At 40.4% G+C, this 18,901-nt stretch overlaps 1 protein-coding gene across 9 annotated transcripts in view; it reads left to right on the forward strand.

Moving 5' to 3' along the window:
* The window catches only part of LOC103152656 (ena/VASP-like protein), a 40,232-nt gene that overhangs the window by 9,568 nt on the left and 11,763 nt on the right, over positions 1–18,901 (forward strand). For 2 of the 9 annotated variants that reach the window (XM_016661286.1, XM_016661287.1), the window contains exons 1-3: positions 239–1,001; positions 16,966–17,134; positions 17,492–17,669. In XM_016661286.1, coding sequence (XP_016516772.1) covers positions 907–1,001; positions 16,966–17,134; positions 17,492–17,669 — 442 coding nt within the window. In that variant the 5' untranslated portion in view covers positions 239–906. Of the gene's footprint in view, positions 1–238; positions 1,002–8,151; positions 8,247–13,744; positions 13,928–16,965; positions 17,135–17,491; positions 17,670–18,901 lie in introns of those variants that run through there. The other 7 variants (XM_007573214.2, XM_007573216.2, XM_016661291.1 and 4 more) reach the window with 6 other exon arrangements.

Genomic DNA, 18,901 nt, shown 5'->3' on the forward strand with positions numbered 1-18,901 from the left:
GAGGAAGTGACGAGGGCCCATCAGATGAATTAAAATCTGTTGCTCGTCCTGTTCGCCCCTGCTCCTTCTCTCCGTCCGGGCTTACGCATCCACGCCCCGGCCAATCAGGGGCCAGCAGCCTCCGGGGCTGGTAGCCCCTCTCCCCCTCTTGTCACAGCTGGGAGGGGAAGGGATGGGAGGAGGGGAGGGGGCACAGAAAGGGAGGAGGTAATCCAATGAGACAGAGAGGGGAGAGACAGAGTGAGGGCAACGCCTCACAACACCGGGAATCTCTCTCTCGGTCTCCATCTCTTCCACTTCTTCCCCTCCCTCTACACCCTCCTCTTTCTTCTGCCTATGAAGCGTAAAAAAATCCAAAGGACTCTCATTCCCTATTCAGTCTTCTGTGTGTGGCTGAGGAGTGCCTTCCTATTTCAGGCAATTCTTTCATCCATAATTCAGCTTTTTTTTCCCCCTCCTCCTGTCTCCTCCCACGGTTGCATCTTTACCCTCTAAAGGATGACTCGGTGACTGGAATCCGACGTTTTGCCTCTCGATTCTTTGGGAGACAGCCTCTTGTAGAGGAGCTATCTTTGTTCTTGCGCTCACAGCTGCTGAGTGTACAGTAGCTGCTAGTGGGGAAATAGGTTAGTGTGCCTATTCAGTGGCAGACAGCAGAGGTGACTGCGTGTTCAGTACACGGAGGAGATGAAGAGGAAGGGGTTGCCTTTCTGGCGGTAGCACTCTCCAACCTCTGCGGCCGTTCACAGAGAAGGTGACTGGAATGTTCCCGACCTTCAGTGGGAGTGTCAGCGACTGATTTCAGGACAGACAAAGAAGAGAACACCTGAGACCGGACGTTTCCTGTCTCCTTTTTTTAATTTTGATTGTTGTGCACATAACAGGACTTTATCTGCATCCTTCGCCATGGACATCAACCTTCAGTCGCATCGATTTTACTTCCCCCAGATCTACTGTGCTGAACCCGGCGTGCAGCCGCAGCTCGCCGAGTTCAAAGTCAGGTAGGCTTCCAAACCGCAAGACGTTGATTTTCTGTGAATGAGAAATCTGTCAGTTATTAACGATAAATCCTCTGCATGCTCCCCTCCTTTTGACTTTTGTCGCTGCCGCTCCGTTTTCATTTCCATGCAGAATTTAGTTAATGCCACATGATTGTTTTTTTGTTTTTTTTCAGTAGATCCTCCAGCTGCTGCTGCAGCATATAAGGCAGGTCTGTGTATGATGAGTGCTGCTGTGAGTGCCTGACTGGCGTTGCAGGGGGATGGGGCTGGATGCTCTTATGTATAAGCTAGCTGTGCAGAAAAGTGTCAGGGCCCTGGAAGAACCAGGGGGCCCATTGATCGCCTGTGAGGGAGCTGACCAAGTTCACAACAGAGAGGCAGATAGTGCTGCGATTGGGTTAGATTTGCCATTAATGGACGTGCAGTCCTCCGTTTTTTTGGGAGCCTGTGAGGCTCTTTTGTCCTCTCTCTCTCTCTTCTTTTGTCAGTCTTTCTCTCCAATTGAAGCTGGAAGTGTTCAGGGCGGCTTGTTGCGTCCGACGGCTGCCGTCATGCTCGCAGGGCTGCTGAACACGCATGCTCAGATCAGCAACAGCTTCCCCTCTCTTTGTCTTGTCGGGATGTAATTGTGCCTTTGCGCTCAGGTGTTGCTGAGATGTCATGCTTTGTGATGAAATGGGGAATAAAAACAAACAAAAAAAAAAAACCCGGTGGTTTTATCTAGAGATGCACTCATCAGACCGGTACCGGTTTATGATTTTCTTTGAGGTCTGGCAGAGTGATTGATGACTGATTGATGCTAATTATGAATCCAACAGAAAATGAGGGAATTTCAACATTTATGGGATTTTCATGAAACTTAAAAAAAAAAAAAAACTTTGGTACACAATGGTCAATGTGTTTATAGATTGAAAATGGTTAAAGTTGTCAGCTTTGATTAATTTACTGATTGGAAAAAAATATTTTTGTTAGCATTGATCAAAAATCTAGATTTGGGTTGTGACTAGTTACTTTTGGTTGAGTAATTTTTTTGACAAACTGTGCTTGTAGAAGTATTTTACTGCAGTACCTTTTACTTTCACTTAAGTGATTTTATTATGAAGAATAGCTAGTGTTACTTGAGTAAAAATTTCTGGATACACTACACTCTGTGAGTAACTTCACTGAATGACAAACAAGCTTGTTTTAGCCAAAGATTCACCAGACACACACATCTGTAATTTTTGTTAGTTTCATATTGAAAGAACTTGATTTGGAAAAATGTTTGATTTTGTTATTTTTGTAATTATGTTGTATGAATAATTTTCATTTTGGTCTTTAAAATTCCAAAAAATTCAACATAGGTTTACATTTCGTTTCATCTGATGATGTCATTTGTTTTGATCTCGAATCGCCATTTTACCAAATACTTTTTTACTCTTACTTGAGTAATTTCTTGGACGTCTCGAGTAAAAATACGTCGATGTGGTGCCGCGCTTACAATTGTGTACAATTTTTGGAGAATAATCTTTGCATCGACAGCTTTGGGATGTGCTCGTAATCCAATACGAAATACATTTGACTGTTCCTCTTCTAACAGCTCTGATTAGTGCAGCTTTAAGGGACTCAGCCGGAGTTTTGCCCCACTAAGCAGCTTTAAGGGTGGCCAGGCCTCATTGCTGCTAAAGCAGCTATTTTGGGTTAAAGCGTGTCACTGTCACGGCCTGGCAGAGTTCCCTGATGGCGATGTGGAAGTCACAGCTGGACCAACAGGAGGAGGGAAGCCGTCTGCAAAATGAGTCAGGATTTCAAAAACGGGGAGGGATGTAAGTTTGACGGAAATTCATCTTTCAATACCTAACCATATCTGCGCGATCTCAGGAGAAAAATCGAATATACTCACTACTGAGAACTTATTCGTAACCTTCAGTGGAGTTTTTCAAACGATCACAATGTTGAGCGTGTGACTATATAGACTCAAGGTTTTCACATTTCCTGCTGCGCCTCACACCACACTAACACACTGAGAGTTATTTGTGTGCCTCTGCAGAGATTAAATATCTGATTCCACGAAACTAATTCAAGCAATCGCGTTTAGCAAATCCGATTTACTGCAACGGATACTCATTTGGAGCAGAGACGTTTTAATTCAGGCAGGTTCATCACATTTGTGCTTTATCTGCAAAATACGTGATCTTATTTTTTTGCTATGTAAATATAAAAGGAGTTGGCTAGTTTTATTCAGCAGGACCAATATAATACAGATATATTATTAAGATTCCTGTCACATATTGATATTGTTCAAGTGTTAATTTCGGTTAATTTACTTGATATGGTTTACAGCTAACTAAAACCTGTTAATCCTTATGGATCATCCACACTTTTTCCTTCCACTCAACTTTTCATATCTTGCTTTTATGGAGATGTTTCACACAACTGTCTGATATTATTGAATAAGAGTGCGGCATTGTACCTCAGACTAATGCTATACAATACTTTTTCAAGATTTCCTTCTTAAACATGTGTTTCTGGGGTGGTTTTATTTTTTGTGGGATTCAGATTGGTTGCAAATTCTCTAGAGAAACCAAACGAGACGGGGAGGTTGAGAAGAGCAGATGATGGAAATTACATGAGAGCGAGGAGGGGGGAAGAAGAAAACAGGGAGAGGGGGTTGGATGGTGAGAAAACCAAAGCAAAATGAAGAGAAAGAACATCTATAAGGCGCTGCTGGGTTAGACAGACAGAGGTGAAATTAAGGAAGAAAAAAGAGGAAGGTTTGACTGTGAGGGGAAAAAAAAATAGACGTTTAAACATGGATCTTGGGCGTGCCATTTGTCTTAGAAAAAGCTTTGGGAGAATGCTGGGAAATTTGCACCAGCCAGGGGCTCCATGGTTACCACAGGATCACCACATGATAGCTTGAAAACCATGACAACCAATCCACTCAACCACAGCTCAACATATGGTGGCTTTAAGTACAAAACGTCACACAGGGACTCTACCAGCTGCAGCGAAGGTGTTGGCTCTGACCGGACTGAGTCACATTAAGTAAAGAAACTTGTCCATTTGAAATTTTATATTGATTAGGTTGAATTTAGTTAAATAAAACAAATTTTTTTTCTGTTCTAGTCTAGCTAATGACTCTGTTTATTTCAAGTTAAATCAATTAAATTTACTCAACAAATTAGCAACATGACACATCTTCAAACAGCTCCAGATATAAATGGAGATATAAAAGCCATTTATTCCAGTTGAATCCATTTATGAAATCAGATTTAAATCCATTTACACACACAAAAGCTCAATCCAACTATAACACTGTGTTGTATCCAGGTTTCATCTTTTTGTCTAGAAAAGAAGCATCACCATGACTACATTGTGTTACTATCTATAATCATAATTTGCTTTTATGTTCTTCATTATGTTGCTTCCTGCCAAACAGGTCGATTCACTTTAACAGGTTGATATTGTGTTGATAATTAAGTCAAAACGTGTTGAACAAAGAATGGTTGATTTTAGTTCCTTATATGGAAGCCCTTTAGGTCCAAATCTGCTGTCTGAAGAAGATCACGATAGTAAATATAAATCTCCATAGGATGTCACCAAACTGGCTCTTGTTTATGCTTTGTTTAGCAAAATAAGAATAGTAATAGTAGTATTTTTATAGTCTTGCTATTATGAGTGGTCTTAAATTTTTAAAAAGATCAGATTTTTATGGTTTCTTCCCAGCCAGTCACTGGTTTAGGGCTCGGCAAGCTAGTTTCATCCAGTTTCCCTTGACCGAAAAGCACCTTTTGTTGGTTCTGCTTCAACTAACAAGCACTCTGTAAGGAAAATATGCTGGGTTTCCTTAGATAGAAGCATTTTTAAGCCACTTTGAGTAATTAATTGAGCTTGTTGTATTGTTTGATAACTGGGATCAATTGGAATGTTTGTATGATTGAATTAAAAAGATTTTTCTTTTGCAAAGTGCTTTGATACGGCATTTTTTGAAAATTGGTGCCATGTAAGTAAAACTGAATTGAATTGACCTGTTAAGGTAACTTTTTCTCACTGCTTATTTCAGATTTACTCATAAAAGTCTAAAAAGATTAAGATCATACAATATAGCAGGCTATTTTTTGGGTGAATTTTCAGTTTTGGTTATTTATTTGGCTGCTACTTTCCTGATATACTCCGTCATATTTTGCTCTGGGTTGTTTTCTTCTTGTGCTACATTAGCTTTAGCATCATTGAAACACAACCATAGCACTGTTTCATATATTTGCAGGACAAAACGCCCTCGCTGCTCCTGGGATTTTACCCTCCGCAGCCTCTTCTGCTCATTCACCTTAAAAGCTTTTGACTTAAACTCAAGAGCCGATACAATGCGAGTTACTGCTTGAGGATTATGTTTTAGGATGAGAGCTGGGGCTTTTGGGTTTTTAGGATTCCCAGAGGAGACCGAAATTTCCGCATTATCATTCCTCACCCCTCACTGCGCCGTGGTCTGACAGATTAGAGATGAAGGCTGCCGTGAATGTATGTCAAACATAAAGAGAGCACAGCTGGGAATCTGTGAAACATTCTGGGTCATTCGATGTGCTGACCGATGGTTTGTAGCACCAGCAGGAAGGCCGGCGCGTCCAACACTGGGGCACTTCTCAGAGCAGGACGGGTCGGAAACCCCTCCTTCAAGGACTGTGTGTTTGCTCCTTGAAGAAAAACACTAAATCTAATTGTCAGAAAATGTTTAGGTGTAGTATAGACCATATAGGAACTGTCTGCATTGCGTGTGTGTGCGTGTGTGTGTGTGTGAGAGGCTCCACAATAAAAAGTAGCAGTTAAATGGCCTCCCAGAGAGGAGCGAGGCCTCAGGGTGTCTCCCAGCTTTATTTGCTTCCACTCTACATTTGCATTTGTTCCTCATGTTCTTTCTTAAAAACAATCCAAGTTTACTGCTCCCGCTATGTTCATGGTTGGGATGTTTTCTTCTCTTTTCAAAACACACATGCATTCGTTTTATCCTCTCTGCTTCAACTAATAAAAATTCTCCATCCGTCGGCTCGTTCATTTGGTTCATTAACCCATACGTGGCTTGATTGGGACCAATCGACTGATCGTTCTGGACTTGATCGTTAGGTCCAAATCAGACAGCAGATTTGGACCTAAAGGGCTTCCATATAAGGAACTAAAATCAACCATTCTTTGCACCCTCGCCAGGGCAGGTTTGATTTTTTTTTTCTTTTTCTGTGATGCATTTGTAGCAAGACGTCACTGCTTCAGTTGGACTGACGAGGACGGCCTGAGGGGTCTGGACATGGTATAAAACGTCCTGTTGAAATTTAATTCAGACAAGAACAAAATCGCCACAGACAACAAACCAGAGGAATGTCTGGGTACAACAAAAAGTGGCGTTCAAATTTCCATGAAAGTGTATTGTGTTATTTAGCATTTTTGAAGAGAAATTACTTTGCTTTAACATTTGAAAGTAGAGTTTCTGAGAAGATTGGTGCATTTAAGTTCATACAGTATTGCAACGTTTGCCTTTGCTCTTGTTAGTCTTAAGTAAATAAATTCTCCAGCTGGACTACTGTAAGTCAAGTTTTGATACCCTAAACGTATTGGACATAAATAAACTCTAGAACATATTGTACTAGAAGCCTTCATTCAGAGTTACTAGACAGGAATTGGGCAAAGAGAGAATGGGGGCAGACCGCTCCTCCGCCACACCTCACGACGCCCCCAGGACGTCTTCCTATTGAAGCATTTATGCTCACAGCAGGCCTCCATTGTTGTGAAACTGTCAGCAGATTTCCTGGTTCTGTCTTCAGTGGAACCTTATTTAACAAAGAAGCTTGGTTCCCTTTGTGAACGTGGAAAAAAAAACTAGAACTATAAAAATAAATCAGTTTAACAACAAAAACATGTATTTTAGTTTGTGGAAAAAAAACAATCCCAAATGGGGTAGTGGCTCTTGGAAGTATATGCAACTCTTTTAAAAGCCCAAGTTTGTGTGATGTAAACAGCTCAGACCATGATAAATAATTTGAAAACCGTGCTATGTAGTAATATCAATGCTTAAGCCAATACACTCTGTTCTTCAGAAAAGTAGTTAATACTTTTCTGAAGAGCAGTAGTTAATACTTTTCTGAAGAACATTTTGGTCAGATTTTTATATTTGGTCCATCTTGGTGATGTTGACAATGGACTTCCAGAGAACTAACCCAACGCTGCCTCCCCTCACCATCCTCAGCAACACTGTGGATCACTTCCTGGGAACCTGAGATGGTCCTGACACATAGACACTGTACTTCCTGCTGCAATTCAAGAAGTACAACCTGCCACAGGAGCTGCTGGTCAGCTTCTACACTGCCATTATTCAGTCTGCCCAAATGCTCGTCTATCACTACTTGGCTTGGTTTGGTCATAGGACCACAAGTAGATATGCAGAGAGGATCATGCAGGGTTTGCATAGGTCTAGGGTCAGAAAAAGGCTAACTTTCATCAGACCATGCAACCACAAGATTTTGGAAGAATGTATCCATACCTTTTTATTATTATTTGGAAGAAAAAGTGTCTGTCTTGCTATCCTACTCCAGATGTACAGTAAATTGTTTTCACATGTAGTAGAAGACCACTAATATTTGTTTCCTCTGTGTTAGTGTTCAGCCTCCTGGAATCATCCTGCATGATTCCAAATGTGCAGAATATATGCCACATGTAGGATAAAAAAAAACATTTACTTGAAATAATTTGCCACTGCTCTTTGGATGCTAAGCGTTAGCTCTATGGGGTAAGAACTCTCCCAAATGCCTGATGCAATCAAGCGCAGCAGCAGTAAAACCCACCCAGTCTAGATGCACACTCTTCACAGCTTTCAGCTGGAATTAAACTATAAATTCAGATCTGTTTTATGGCGCCGAAATGGGCTCTTGTACCTTTTTGGCTATCCCAGATAACCTCTAAGGGAATTAGCAAAACCCGGAGAGGAGAACCGCAACACATCCAGCACAGCCACGCAAAGATGCAGAAACAGTTATTTATTGAGACAGGACGATGTGCAGTGTTGTGAAAAACACAGCGGAGTCTATAATTAGGCTGTATGCTGTCTGAGGCTGTCTTTTATTCATGTCTCGCTGCTCATTCATCTTTTCTGCATAGCCATATTTTCTAGGCCAAGCTAATATCCCACTCGAGTTGTCATACCAACAGATTAGCATGCCGTAGCGCGGTTCCACCAGGCTGGCTGCAGGAGAAACTGGGAGCATGTGACGCTGCGTGAATGTGAGTGTTTCTCCTCCGCTGGATCATAAGGTTCGGACCGGGCTTTAAAAATACACAAGTTGATGTTAAAGGAGTTTTCGTATTCAGCCTGACATGCAGTGCACCGTGGAAATACTGATGTCTGTTATTTTACCAAAAACAAAACACATGGATCTGTTTAGCATGCGGAAACTATGCAGTAGATTTGTTTGTTCCAGTGGTTTAGGGGCATAAACTACTTTTCCTACTTCTGTTTACCTCAGCATAGCTGAACTGTTTACAACTCTATTTTTAGCACTGCTAATACCACCTCTATTCAACTTACATACTTAAAGTCAAAATTATCGAACCATTAGAGACTACATATTGCAACCAACTGTTTACCCTCTTTTTTTCCTTTTTGAATATTTTTTATTGCATAATGAGGCTTTTAAAAAATATTATTTAAAGAGTTAGCCGGTTACATCCGGTTAGTCCGGATGTAAACGGTTAGCCCGTAACCTGCTAACATCCCGTTAGCAGGTAGCCTGCTAGACTAGACGGAAATTAGCCGCTTGCCTATAATAATTTTGATTTATTTATTTCAAACAGCTTTTTAACAACAAGAAAAAAGCAATCAATAGGACAGAGAAACTTTCATACATAAGCAGGGCCAAAATAATGTGTTTACCTCCACATTTCTGTTTGAAAAGGAGTAAGAAGTGAACACAAATCCTACCCCTTTTCTCAATTTAATGAAAAATATTACTTACTGACTCAATAATTATCAACATTTGTAATTAAAACCATGTTATACTACCATCTGCCAACATACTATGCTAAAGAGCCAACAAATAAATTATATTATATAGACAAAATGGTTACAAACTGACTCATAACAAGACAGAAAAATCTACAGATAGAAATAATAACATGTATTTATATATAAATGTTAATTAATGTGCAATGTACAATTTTTAAAACATGGACTTGACACTCCAAAAGACACATCTGTGTCCTCTAAAGTGGTCCAAACCGTGCAAACCTTAAAGAGACAGTTCAAAACACTGTTGTAATCTGTGGGATTGTATCCAACATTAATGAACGTTGCTTCGTCACGCTCTTTCAGTCTGTCCACGTTTCAGGAGTTTTCCTGTCGTAGCTCTGAAAATTACGCAGCATGATTTGCAGACCTGGAACCTGGTTCAGCTGGGGCCAGTTTATTTTTAGACTTCTTCTCTGCAAGTTGACCCATTTGGTTTGTTTTATAACTGTTTGCACTAGAGCAGACTGGCTGTGTAAAAGTCAGGCTGTCAGCACTGGCACATTTTTTTTTTTCTCCCCTGTCTCTCTGGAGTTTTCTGTGTTGCTCTCATTCCCACAGATCAGCACCACCACCTAAACATCAGAAATACAACACAGCAGGCAGACTGCTTATGTTACAGGCCACCATTTTGCGTGATGGTTTACATTCTTTAAGTTTGGCCTCATGAACAACGGGATGGTTTTGTCCCACAGGACAGGAACATGTAAACACAAGCTGTTATGCTGCACCAATTTATCAGCTTGTGTATGCGTTTCACAGAGGCTGAGAAGCTGTTTTGGGGTATTGTTGCCTTTTAGTTCAAACAATGTCAGTGATTTTATTTATTTATTTTTTTTTTACCAGATCGGGAATAAACCGTGGAAGGAAAATAATGCACAATTTTCAAAAATACTAACATATAAAATGTACAAAATATGGCATACATCTGTATTCCCCCTCACTTGAAAATCTAGAGCAATTAATTGCCATCAGAAGTCACACAGTTAGTAAATAAAGTCTATCTGTGTGTAATGTTTGGTACTGACAGATTCTCTCCATACACTCTGAGTGTGAGCTGTTTTGAAAAGAAATGCTGGTAGAAACTTAAGCCAGAAGAGGTGCAGCTAAAAGTTACCAATTATGCACCTTCTGTTGGCCTGTAATGTAAAAATCGTGTTAAAATATTCTAAATGTGAAAAACTTGGAAGTGTGAAGGCTTTGTTCATTCCACAGATGCAGGAACGGTTCTGAAAGTGAGCTCTACTTTAGCATCAACTGCAAAAACTTTCATGTAAATTCACGTTCGGTTCAGAAGTTAATCAAGGCGTTTTTAAATGTTACCAACTTGCCCCAAAGTTTAGGACTGCAGACACAATTTATCCCACTTTCTGCAGGTTTAGTTTGCTGAGGTTTCTGTCTTGTTGCCTTTGCACACTTATAAATCTTTAAGCTGTCAGCTGCTCTTCTTCCTGCTTTATGCAGCTTTGATGTTTTATGCAGTCGGCTCTTCACAAACGCAGAAATACACACACGCACACACACGCATACATACTTGCTGGCATGCAGAAGAAGTTTCACTGCGCCACTTTTCTGGCCGCTTCCCAGCGCAGAGGGTTCTTCATCATTGTCCTGCCGTCTGCAAAAACAGAGAACATTCTGTGAGGGACTGAGATAAAGAGACAAACAATTTATGGTGCCGATTGTTCTGTCCGCTCACTCTGGAGATTTCGCTGTTTCCCTGTAAGCAGTCGGCCGGGGGTGGGGGGGGCAGCACAAAGGGCCCCTCTGTGATCTGGCTTTTTCTCCTCATCCACAAATTCTGGAAAAAAGAAAAACTTTAATGCGTTTAGATGTATAGAGGCTAACTGTAGTGAATAAAAATGCACCGGCAAGGCTATTGATAAAAGAATTTACACTATATTGCCTGGGATATTCTCTCAATCATCCAAGTTATTGGCATTATATAAATAAATTAAATTGAATGGATCACTTTCAAACCTCAGTGAGTTTCAACGTAGTTGTGCAATAAGTTCAGTCTTGAGCTTCTCTCTCTACTGCATATTCCAGTCAGTTGTTAGGATTGTTGCAACTAAGTGTGAATAAAAGCAACTCAGCCTTGATGTGGTAGGCCATATAAAGTGATGGTAAATTTCACAAATCGAGAGTGTTAGTGTCTGTTTCCATTATGCTTGTGTCCATTATTATTGCTATACTGGTGGTCTTGCTATGTCATTAGCATTCCCTTTTAGGTCGTATATGTTTGCTCCTTTGTATTTAGTTTCCTGTATTCTTTTATTTTTGTATTTATCTCTCTTAAAACATTTGTCAGACTTTCCCCCTGTGGTTTTAGATCCTTTGAGTTTCTGTTCAGCCCATTTTGTGGTTATTTATTTGCTTCGTCATTGCTGCCGCTCTCCAGTATTTACGGTGCGTTCCATTTGTAGTCGGAACTTGGAAATTCCAACTTCACACCTCTCACTCGGAAATTGGATCAAACTCTGACTGCCCCAAGTTACGATGTGTAAGGCCCGACTTTGTGTTTCAATATGGCTGCTCCTCGCATCAACACTGGTAAGCTGTGGTAGGAACCTATTCATTTTACAAGGCACACTTGTAAGAGTGCATCTAAAACACATGTTAAACGTAGTAGTGCCTGTAATTGAACAAATTAAAAGTGGTGTTTGCTGATGGAAAATAAAACTTAAAGCAATGTCTGTAAGAAGTTCTGCAAACAATGGCTACTTGGGCGTCTCTATATTGACATCCCAACTTCTCCAAATATGTTGAATCTGACTTCAGCATTAAGCTCTTGAATGTTCACTGAAGTGAAGTTCAGCAGGAGATTCCTTTGGAATGAAGTAAAGCAGACACTATGGGACATGTCCAACATCAGTGTTTGACCTCAGAAATGCCCTTCCGGGAGGATGTTCAAAACCTTCCAGAAACACAGTCTCTATGGAAAGTGAAAACATTTGAAGCTCTTAAAGGGTGTCATATTAAACCCAATGAATTGAGAATGAGAGGAAACTCATCTGGGTGACTGAACTTTCATTTTACCCTTCAATATATTTGCACAGTGCTTTCAATGCTTGTATATAGGAGTGAAATAATCTCTTTGAAAGTCCATTTTGTTTGAGACGGGAATCTTTTTGGTTTTCTGTTTGTGTGAAATGGGTCAAAGTCTATGAATCCCACAACTGCACAGGCCTCCGCATAACCATGCAGCATAAGCTTGTTTTGAGCCGTGGAAGACTCATTAACCCCAGCAGCGTGCTGCAGTGACTCACCGGGCTGCTCGCTCCAACAGCTTCGCTCAACTCAAGGCTTCATATCTGCAGTTAACACATAAAACAACTATCTGTTTTTGGAACGGATAGACTTGGAGATCCGATTCTTCACCTCTGAGTTTTTGCAGTTCATGATGGCTATGAATATCTCGGCCTCAAGGTTTTTGTATTTGTAAAGGTCGTGTCACTTCTAACAAACTGTTGCTGTGTTTTGTGGACAGTGACTCAGTGGGTTTGTTCGGGCCAGTGACTCAGATTTTAGGTTTTGTTGAATGATGTATTTACTCTTTTTTTTTCTCCATGTTTTTAATTTTGTTTAGTTTTATGTTTCCTCTCTCTTCTAAAGAAACACAACACTGATTTCTTTAGCTTAGCTAACGGCTGCAACATAAGGCAAACAGTCAATCATTTTGGATGACATTAAAAAAAAAAGCAACCACATCAGAAAAATCTTTGTCTTTTATTAAAATTTGCTTTGTTTTCATCTTAAATTTGAATCTTATTTTTTATCTTAATTTGCAGGTGGCACATTTCTGGGGTTTCTAGACTCAAATAAAGTTGCTAATTTTAAAACTGTACGTAGATTTGCCTTGTTCTGCCTGTTGAAAGTCCTTTCAGGTGTCAACCTGCTTCATACTTGGATTCTCATTATTACTTCTTGAATCATTATTAAGTCTCTATTTTTATCTTAGTCTGGAAGTTTGTTTCAACTCGCAGCTAAGCTAACGACACTTACCAGCTTTTCAATGCCTTGCCAGTCCTAATGCACCAGAACCGGAGTGCGTAGATATGCATCTCAACTTGGCCGAGAACAGAAATTAGCATACAGCGGTGTGTGCTGCTATTTTAGTCCAATTTGTCTTTGTTGTCTGCGCGCCGCTTGCCTTGAGCAGCACGTCCCTCGGAGAGTGGAGCCACAACAGAGTGGCTTTGATGCCGTGATGTCTGCAGGGCAGCGCGCTGTAAAATCTGCTGCAAGTCCTCCAGTGGATGGCCGAGCCTCCTACCAGCACAGATTACTGCAAGAAACATGACTGACAAATTTATAGGCCTTTACAGTCGCATTACTATCATACAAACTCCCATATCTTGTCATTTTTGAAGGTATAAATACTTTTGCAAGTTGCCGTAGTTGTATGAGCCGAGACTACATAGTAAAAAAAATGTAACAGAACTGCTCTCGGCTTCAAAACAACTCACAGACGAGTGCAATTTCAGTCAATGTCTCTAAATTAAGCAGACGTGAAAGAAGAATCAGCCTCCAGTCAGACCATTACCAACCAGATATTGTGGGAACTTCAAATTCCGCCTAATCATCCACAGAAGAGAAGATCAAAGTGCTACTTATATCTCCTGCCTCAGGGTTTACTTTTTTCTTTTTTTTTTAATGCATGCAGATTTTAATTACGTCTTTATTTTTCATTCCTGTGATTTCTGTGAATCAACAGAACATCCCTGTTAGTCTTAAAGCTCATGGCTGCGCTGCTTGTTTCAAATCAGGAGATGATGCCAGAAGAGGACATTTTTACTGCAACCAGACAGGAAGCACCAGAAATAAGAGACAGGGAAGAAGCTAATGGGTTGACATGACGGGTTAGAGCGGGACCAGGTGGCATAATCAGAGACTGAGGGTGAAAAAATATATATTTTTACCAACATGTTTTGCCATAAGCAGGAATAATTTATATAAAGAAGTAAAAAGGTTTTGACAAAACACCTGGAATCCCCTGAAACGAGGAAAACAGAAGCTGACTTGACCTGTTGTGCGTGCATGTATAGTAATCTTTCTGCTTCTGCCTGAAAATGATGTGCAAACTTGAGGAATCGTTTAAAATTCAGGAATCCGAATGAATAATTCATATATTTATCATCACAAGCCCTCATTAACCAAACTCCAGACTTCTGGAGAAGCAAGTTGACTTGCTTCATGCTTTTCAAAAAATCTGTCGGTTCATTAAAACGAGTTCAGATTCAAATGTTGATTTTATTTACTCATTAAATACTTTGTGGAAACACAGACTCGCAGCTCCGGTATTTAATGGATTCATTTTGAGTGGAAGAAAATGCGCAAAAATCTCTGAGTGCCTTTCAGAAGCAAATCAACATTATGATGAAATTAGCTGTATTTCTTTATTCTCTGTAATATGTAAGATCTGCACAGCATTGCCTAAGCTTTCACATAATCATAAGTACGCAATTGCTATTAAAAAAACTTCTTCTGTTGTCTTGAAACAATCAAATGTTTAAAGAATGTGGGTCAATTTCACAATCTCGCTAGTGAATTTGGCAGAGAACGCTGAAATTCATTCCTCATATTAGAGATCGATCGACGCTGCACGTTGGAGATCGATTATCAACTTTTCCCTTTGGAGAGCATTTACTATATCTGGATCATCTGAAAGCGATTCGAGCATTAGAGACTGTGAATGTATTCCCTGGTGGAGCTGCTTTCTGTTTTCATCGTTTTGTGTGTGTGGCCTGTGGGTGTCATCATCGTCTCTGCCCTCAAGGTTATGGCGTTCAGACTCTCAGAGGAAGCAGATTACGTTTTAATCCAGACCGGAAAATAACACGCTCTCTCAAAACTGTTGTTATGCAAAGGAGATTTTTATTTTTTTAATTTATTGAATATATCGGACTGGAGGAAAGGATTCTGTCCCAGTAGGCTCGATTTTACTGTTGCACCGTTTGGCAGCGGAGTGATCTCGGATGATGCGGTTTAAACTCGCTGTGCCTTGAGTTCACATGCATGTGCGAGTGCGCAAATGTGCGCCGTCATGGTAAATTCATAAGTATTTAATTCATTATTCATGCTCTGCACATCAGCTTGCCGAACGTCGCACTCGTATAGAGATATACGAAGCGTTCCTGTTTGTGTTTGCAGCTGTCAGTCAGAATCAAACTCTCTTGTTTTGCTTTGTCTCTATTTTTCTTCACCTCCAGTCTCTTTTAGCACAAGAACCTCATTTATTCATGCTTCCGGGCCTGCAGCGCCTACTTTTTTTTTTTTTTTTTTTTTTTCTTAGAGCCAGCTGCCTCGAACGTTGTTTAAAAAATGAATGGACTCGGCGACTTAACCAAAATAAATTAAACACATCATTGCCCTGCTGGGGCCGATCTCGAGTGCACTGACGAGGAGACGTTGAACTGTGCTTGATTCTGGTTCTGTGTGTTTTTCAGCTGCTTTCCTTGTTATTTACAGATGAAAACCAAGTAATTTATTCTCAATTTAAAGCTTGTGCTTTCATTTTAGTCATAAAGCAACTTCCAGATTGATTAGCAACCCCAGTAAAGATGTACAAAATTGGTGAAAACGAGCCTTTTTTTTTCTTTTTTTTTACATTTAAACGTTTAAAAACCAGACCTTAAATTTCACTGCATTCACTATTTGATTGAACAGACTTTATTACAGATTCATTGGGAGATATGTGTTTTAAAAAAGAAGACTCTGACTATAGGAGTACTGAAAGTGGTCCAATACTTTAATTTCAAATTACTAAAGCCAAACCTGTCTGACCTGTGGGTGGCAGAAACTTTCAATCATTGCTTGAAGTATTGCAAGTAATCCAATGAAACAGGCTCAGATATTTAACAGATATTTAACCGGTTTCATATATTTATAAGAACTGTTTTTGACGTATTCACATTTTATGGAGAAAGTAAGCTGTAAGCTGCCACTTTTATTGTATTTTTTAAACATTCTTTTCTGTTTTTAGAACCAAAATGCAGTCGTGATCTAAACTTTGGATCATTTAGGTAGCTTCAAACCTATTTTATAGTTTTCAATAAAATGGTTTTCATGATGGAAACACAGAGATATGAAAAAGATACCAATATAGCGATAGTAATATAAGTAAATAAGTGTGGTTATTGCTAGTCTATTGGCACATTTATTCCATACAGCTTTACCACAGGCTGTAAGAACTTTTGCTTTTGTCCTCCCTCTCTAATAGTAAACTATGGGTTTCAGCTATTTTTTATTTATTTATTTATTTTGGTAGCTTTAACCGTAACAGACTTTAAATCTGCTCTCGGCAGTGGAGATGAGACTAAATCCTACAGTCAAAATAAGAGTTTTTAATGCAGTGACTGTGTTTGACCCGATCCCCCTGATATGTCTGCTTAGCAGATGTTATGTCTGGAAGAAAAGAAACGGCACTGAGAGAATCAGTGTTTTTCTTTTTTCTTTTTTTTTCTTTACACCCGCAGTGATGTGAAATAATTAGGTCACCTTTCAAGAGCCTGTTAATTTTCCCAACATGTTTGATACGTGTGGATATTTAATATTGGCTTCAACAATGCTTGGAAGGTTACGACCAACTTTTTAAAACTAAACTTTTTTTCAGAAAAATGCAGTTTTTGGTCAGGAAGAGATTAGGACACCCCTTTAATTTCAAAATTGAAATATTTAAAAATGTTAAATCTCTGTTAGTAGCATTGGATGCTGTTTTATTTGCTCACAAATAACACTAGGAAGTGTTGCCCTTTGCATCACTACACTCATGGCAGATATGCTACAACTTACGACGACACTTGGCCAAAATAGACCTTGAGAACTCTGAATCTTCCCAAATTAGATTCGGCCTCATGCATATTAATAAGGAGACTCTGAAGCACTTAAATATTCCTAAGCCTTTCGTTCCTCTCTCCGTCCTTTTGTCCTTGCCAGTGAGCAGAGTATCTGCCAGGCGCGGGCCTCTGTCATGGTCTACGACGACACCAGCAAGAAGTGGGTCCCCATCAAGCCGGGCCAGCAAGGCTTCAGCCGCATCAACATCTACCACAACACTGCCAGCAACACCTTCAGAGTGGTGGGCGTCAAGCTGCAAGACCAGCAGGTAGCCTGGGGAGTGACGTTTTCGACACTACGGGAGGAACGCAACACATTTAGACCGTCCTAGACTCACACCGAGCGAGTCCTCTGAATTGCTGTGCGTTTACGTGTCTACAGTTTGCATTGTAGACACGTAAACGCATATTTACATGCGTTTGTGAAGATGGATCCACATTGTTGTATCTTTTCTGCAGTGGTGGAGTCCACCATCTTTATTTTAGTCCATTAGGTTTACGAGTCAGACTTTTTGGCTCTGGACTCTTGATCTTAGATTGAAATTATTTTAGAAACTTGTACAGGCCAGTTTGTTTACATGATGGGTTTTTAACTCCCCACTTCTCTCTTCTTCTTTTCCCTGCAGGTAGTTATCAACTACTCCATAGTGAAAGGCCTCAAGTACAACCAAGCCACCCCAACCTTTCACCAATGGAGGGATGCCAGGCAGGTCTACGGCCTCAATTTTGCCAGCAAGGAGGAGGCCACCACCTTCTCCAACGCCATGCTCTTCGCCCTCAACGTACTCAGCGCTCAGGATGGAGGTGTGGTCTCCCCTCTCTGCACCACACATGCACTTTGCACTCGGATAGGTTCGCTGCTGGTGCCCAGATGAACTTTTCATTCTGGAGGGAGGATGTTTTTCTAGGAATATGTAGTTTGGACAAAACAAAGTTAGGAAATATTAGACTCTTATTGATTATTGGGCCACATTGAAGTTTTGGTTTTCTGATAAAAACATACATTTTAAAACTGCCTACAGTAACTTTATTCCCCTAAATTGGGAAAAACTATTCTGTCCTACATAGAAAAGCATAGCCCATTATTTCCTTGCTAGCATGAAGTATAGCTATAGTTTTTAGTCTTAAAATGCTGCAGTTATGTGGCTTTGGTCGTTGCAAGATTTCATACGTCGTCATGGAGACACAAATACTAAAAAGTTATATTTTAAAATCTGATTCATGCTGATTTGTGCACATGGCTCTACTTTTATCCTTCATGTTCACACAAGTTCTTCAGTCTATTGCATCTCTTTAACAGCTGAAGTCTCTTTTATTTGCTATCAGCAATATCCTGAGACCTTAAGCATAAATCAGTGAAACTCCTAGACCATCTCCTAACTGCTGCCTGCATCATGACACAGCATCCTCAGCAAATGGGCCATAAATGCTGATCCAAGCAGTTCAGAGCAACCTGTTCAAGAGTGATAGTAGCTGTCAAAATGCAGCTAAGTTAGGCAACAGTGCTCTCTAAGTCTAACAAACTCTGGCTAATGGGTTTTTTTCTTATTGACATAACAGAACAGAGTGCAATTGATAACATTAATTCAAGCTTTGGTTACACTGGGAGTCACCAGGGATTCATTGGAGCTGGAGTTAAGTCCTATTTTTTAAAACACTTCGTTAGCATATCATGAGCATGTGAGATGTGCAGTTTGTCCTGCAGTAACTCTCTATTCATGCCTGAGTTAGTCACAAAGAGAGAGAGAGGCAAGTAGAACGAGACGGAGACAGAGTGACTTTCACAGCTTGCCACTCATTTCCCCAGCAGCAGTAGCAGCAGTGTGTGTCCCCCGTCGTCCCCCTGCAGCCTCTTAATTTGAATGAGTCATTGAGAAGATCTCCCCTGGGTCCCGTGCTAGAGAGCGGACCTTTTCATCTGCCTAATGACGTGGGGCGGCGGCGCAAAGAGGGTTGAGTGGCAGCAGCCACCGATAGAAATTACACACTATACAGAAAGCACAATATGAGTAAGTTTGATTTTTATAGCCACATTT

Source organism: Poecilia formosa, unplaced genomic scaffold (assembly GCF_000485575.1).
Source record: "Poecilia formosa unplaced genomic scaffold, Poecilia_formosa-5.1.2 Scaffold321, whole genome shotgun sequence".
Classification (NCBI taxonomy): Eukaryota; Metazoa; Chordata; class Actinopteri; order Cyprinodontiformes; family Poeciliidae; genus Poecilia; species Poecilia formosa.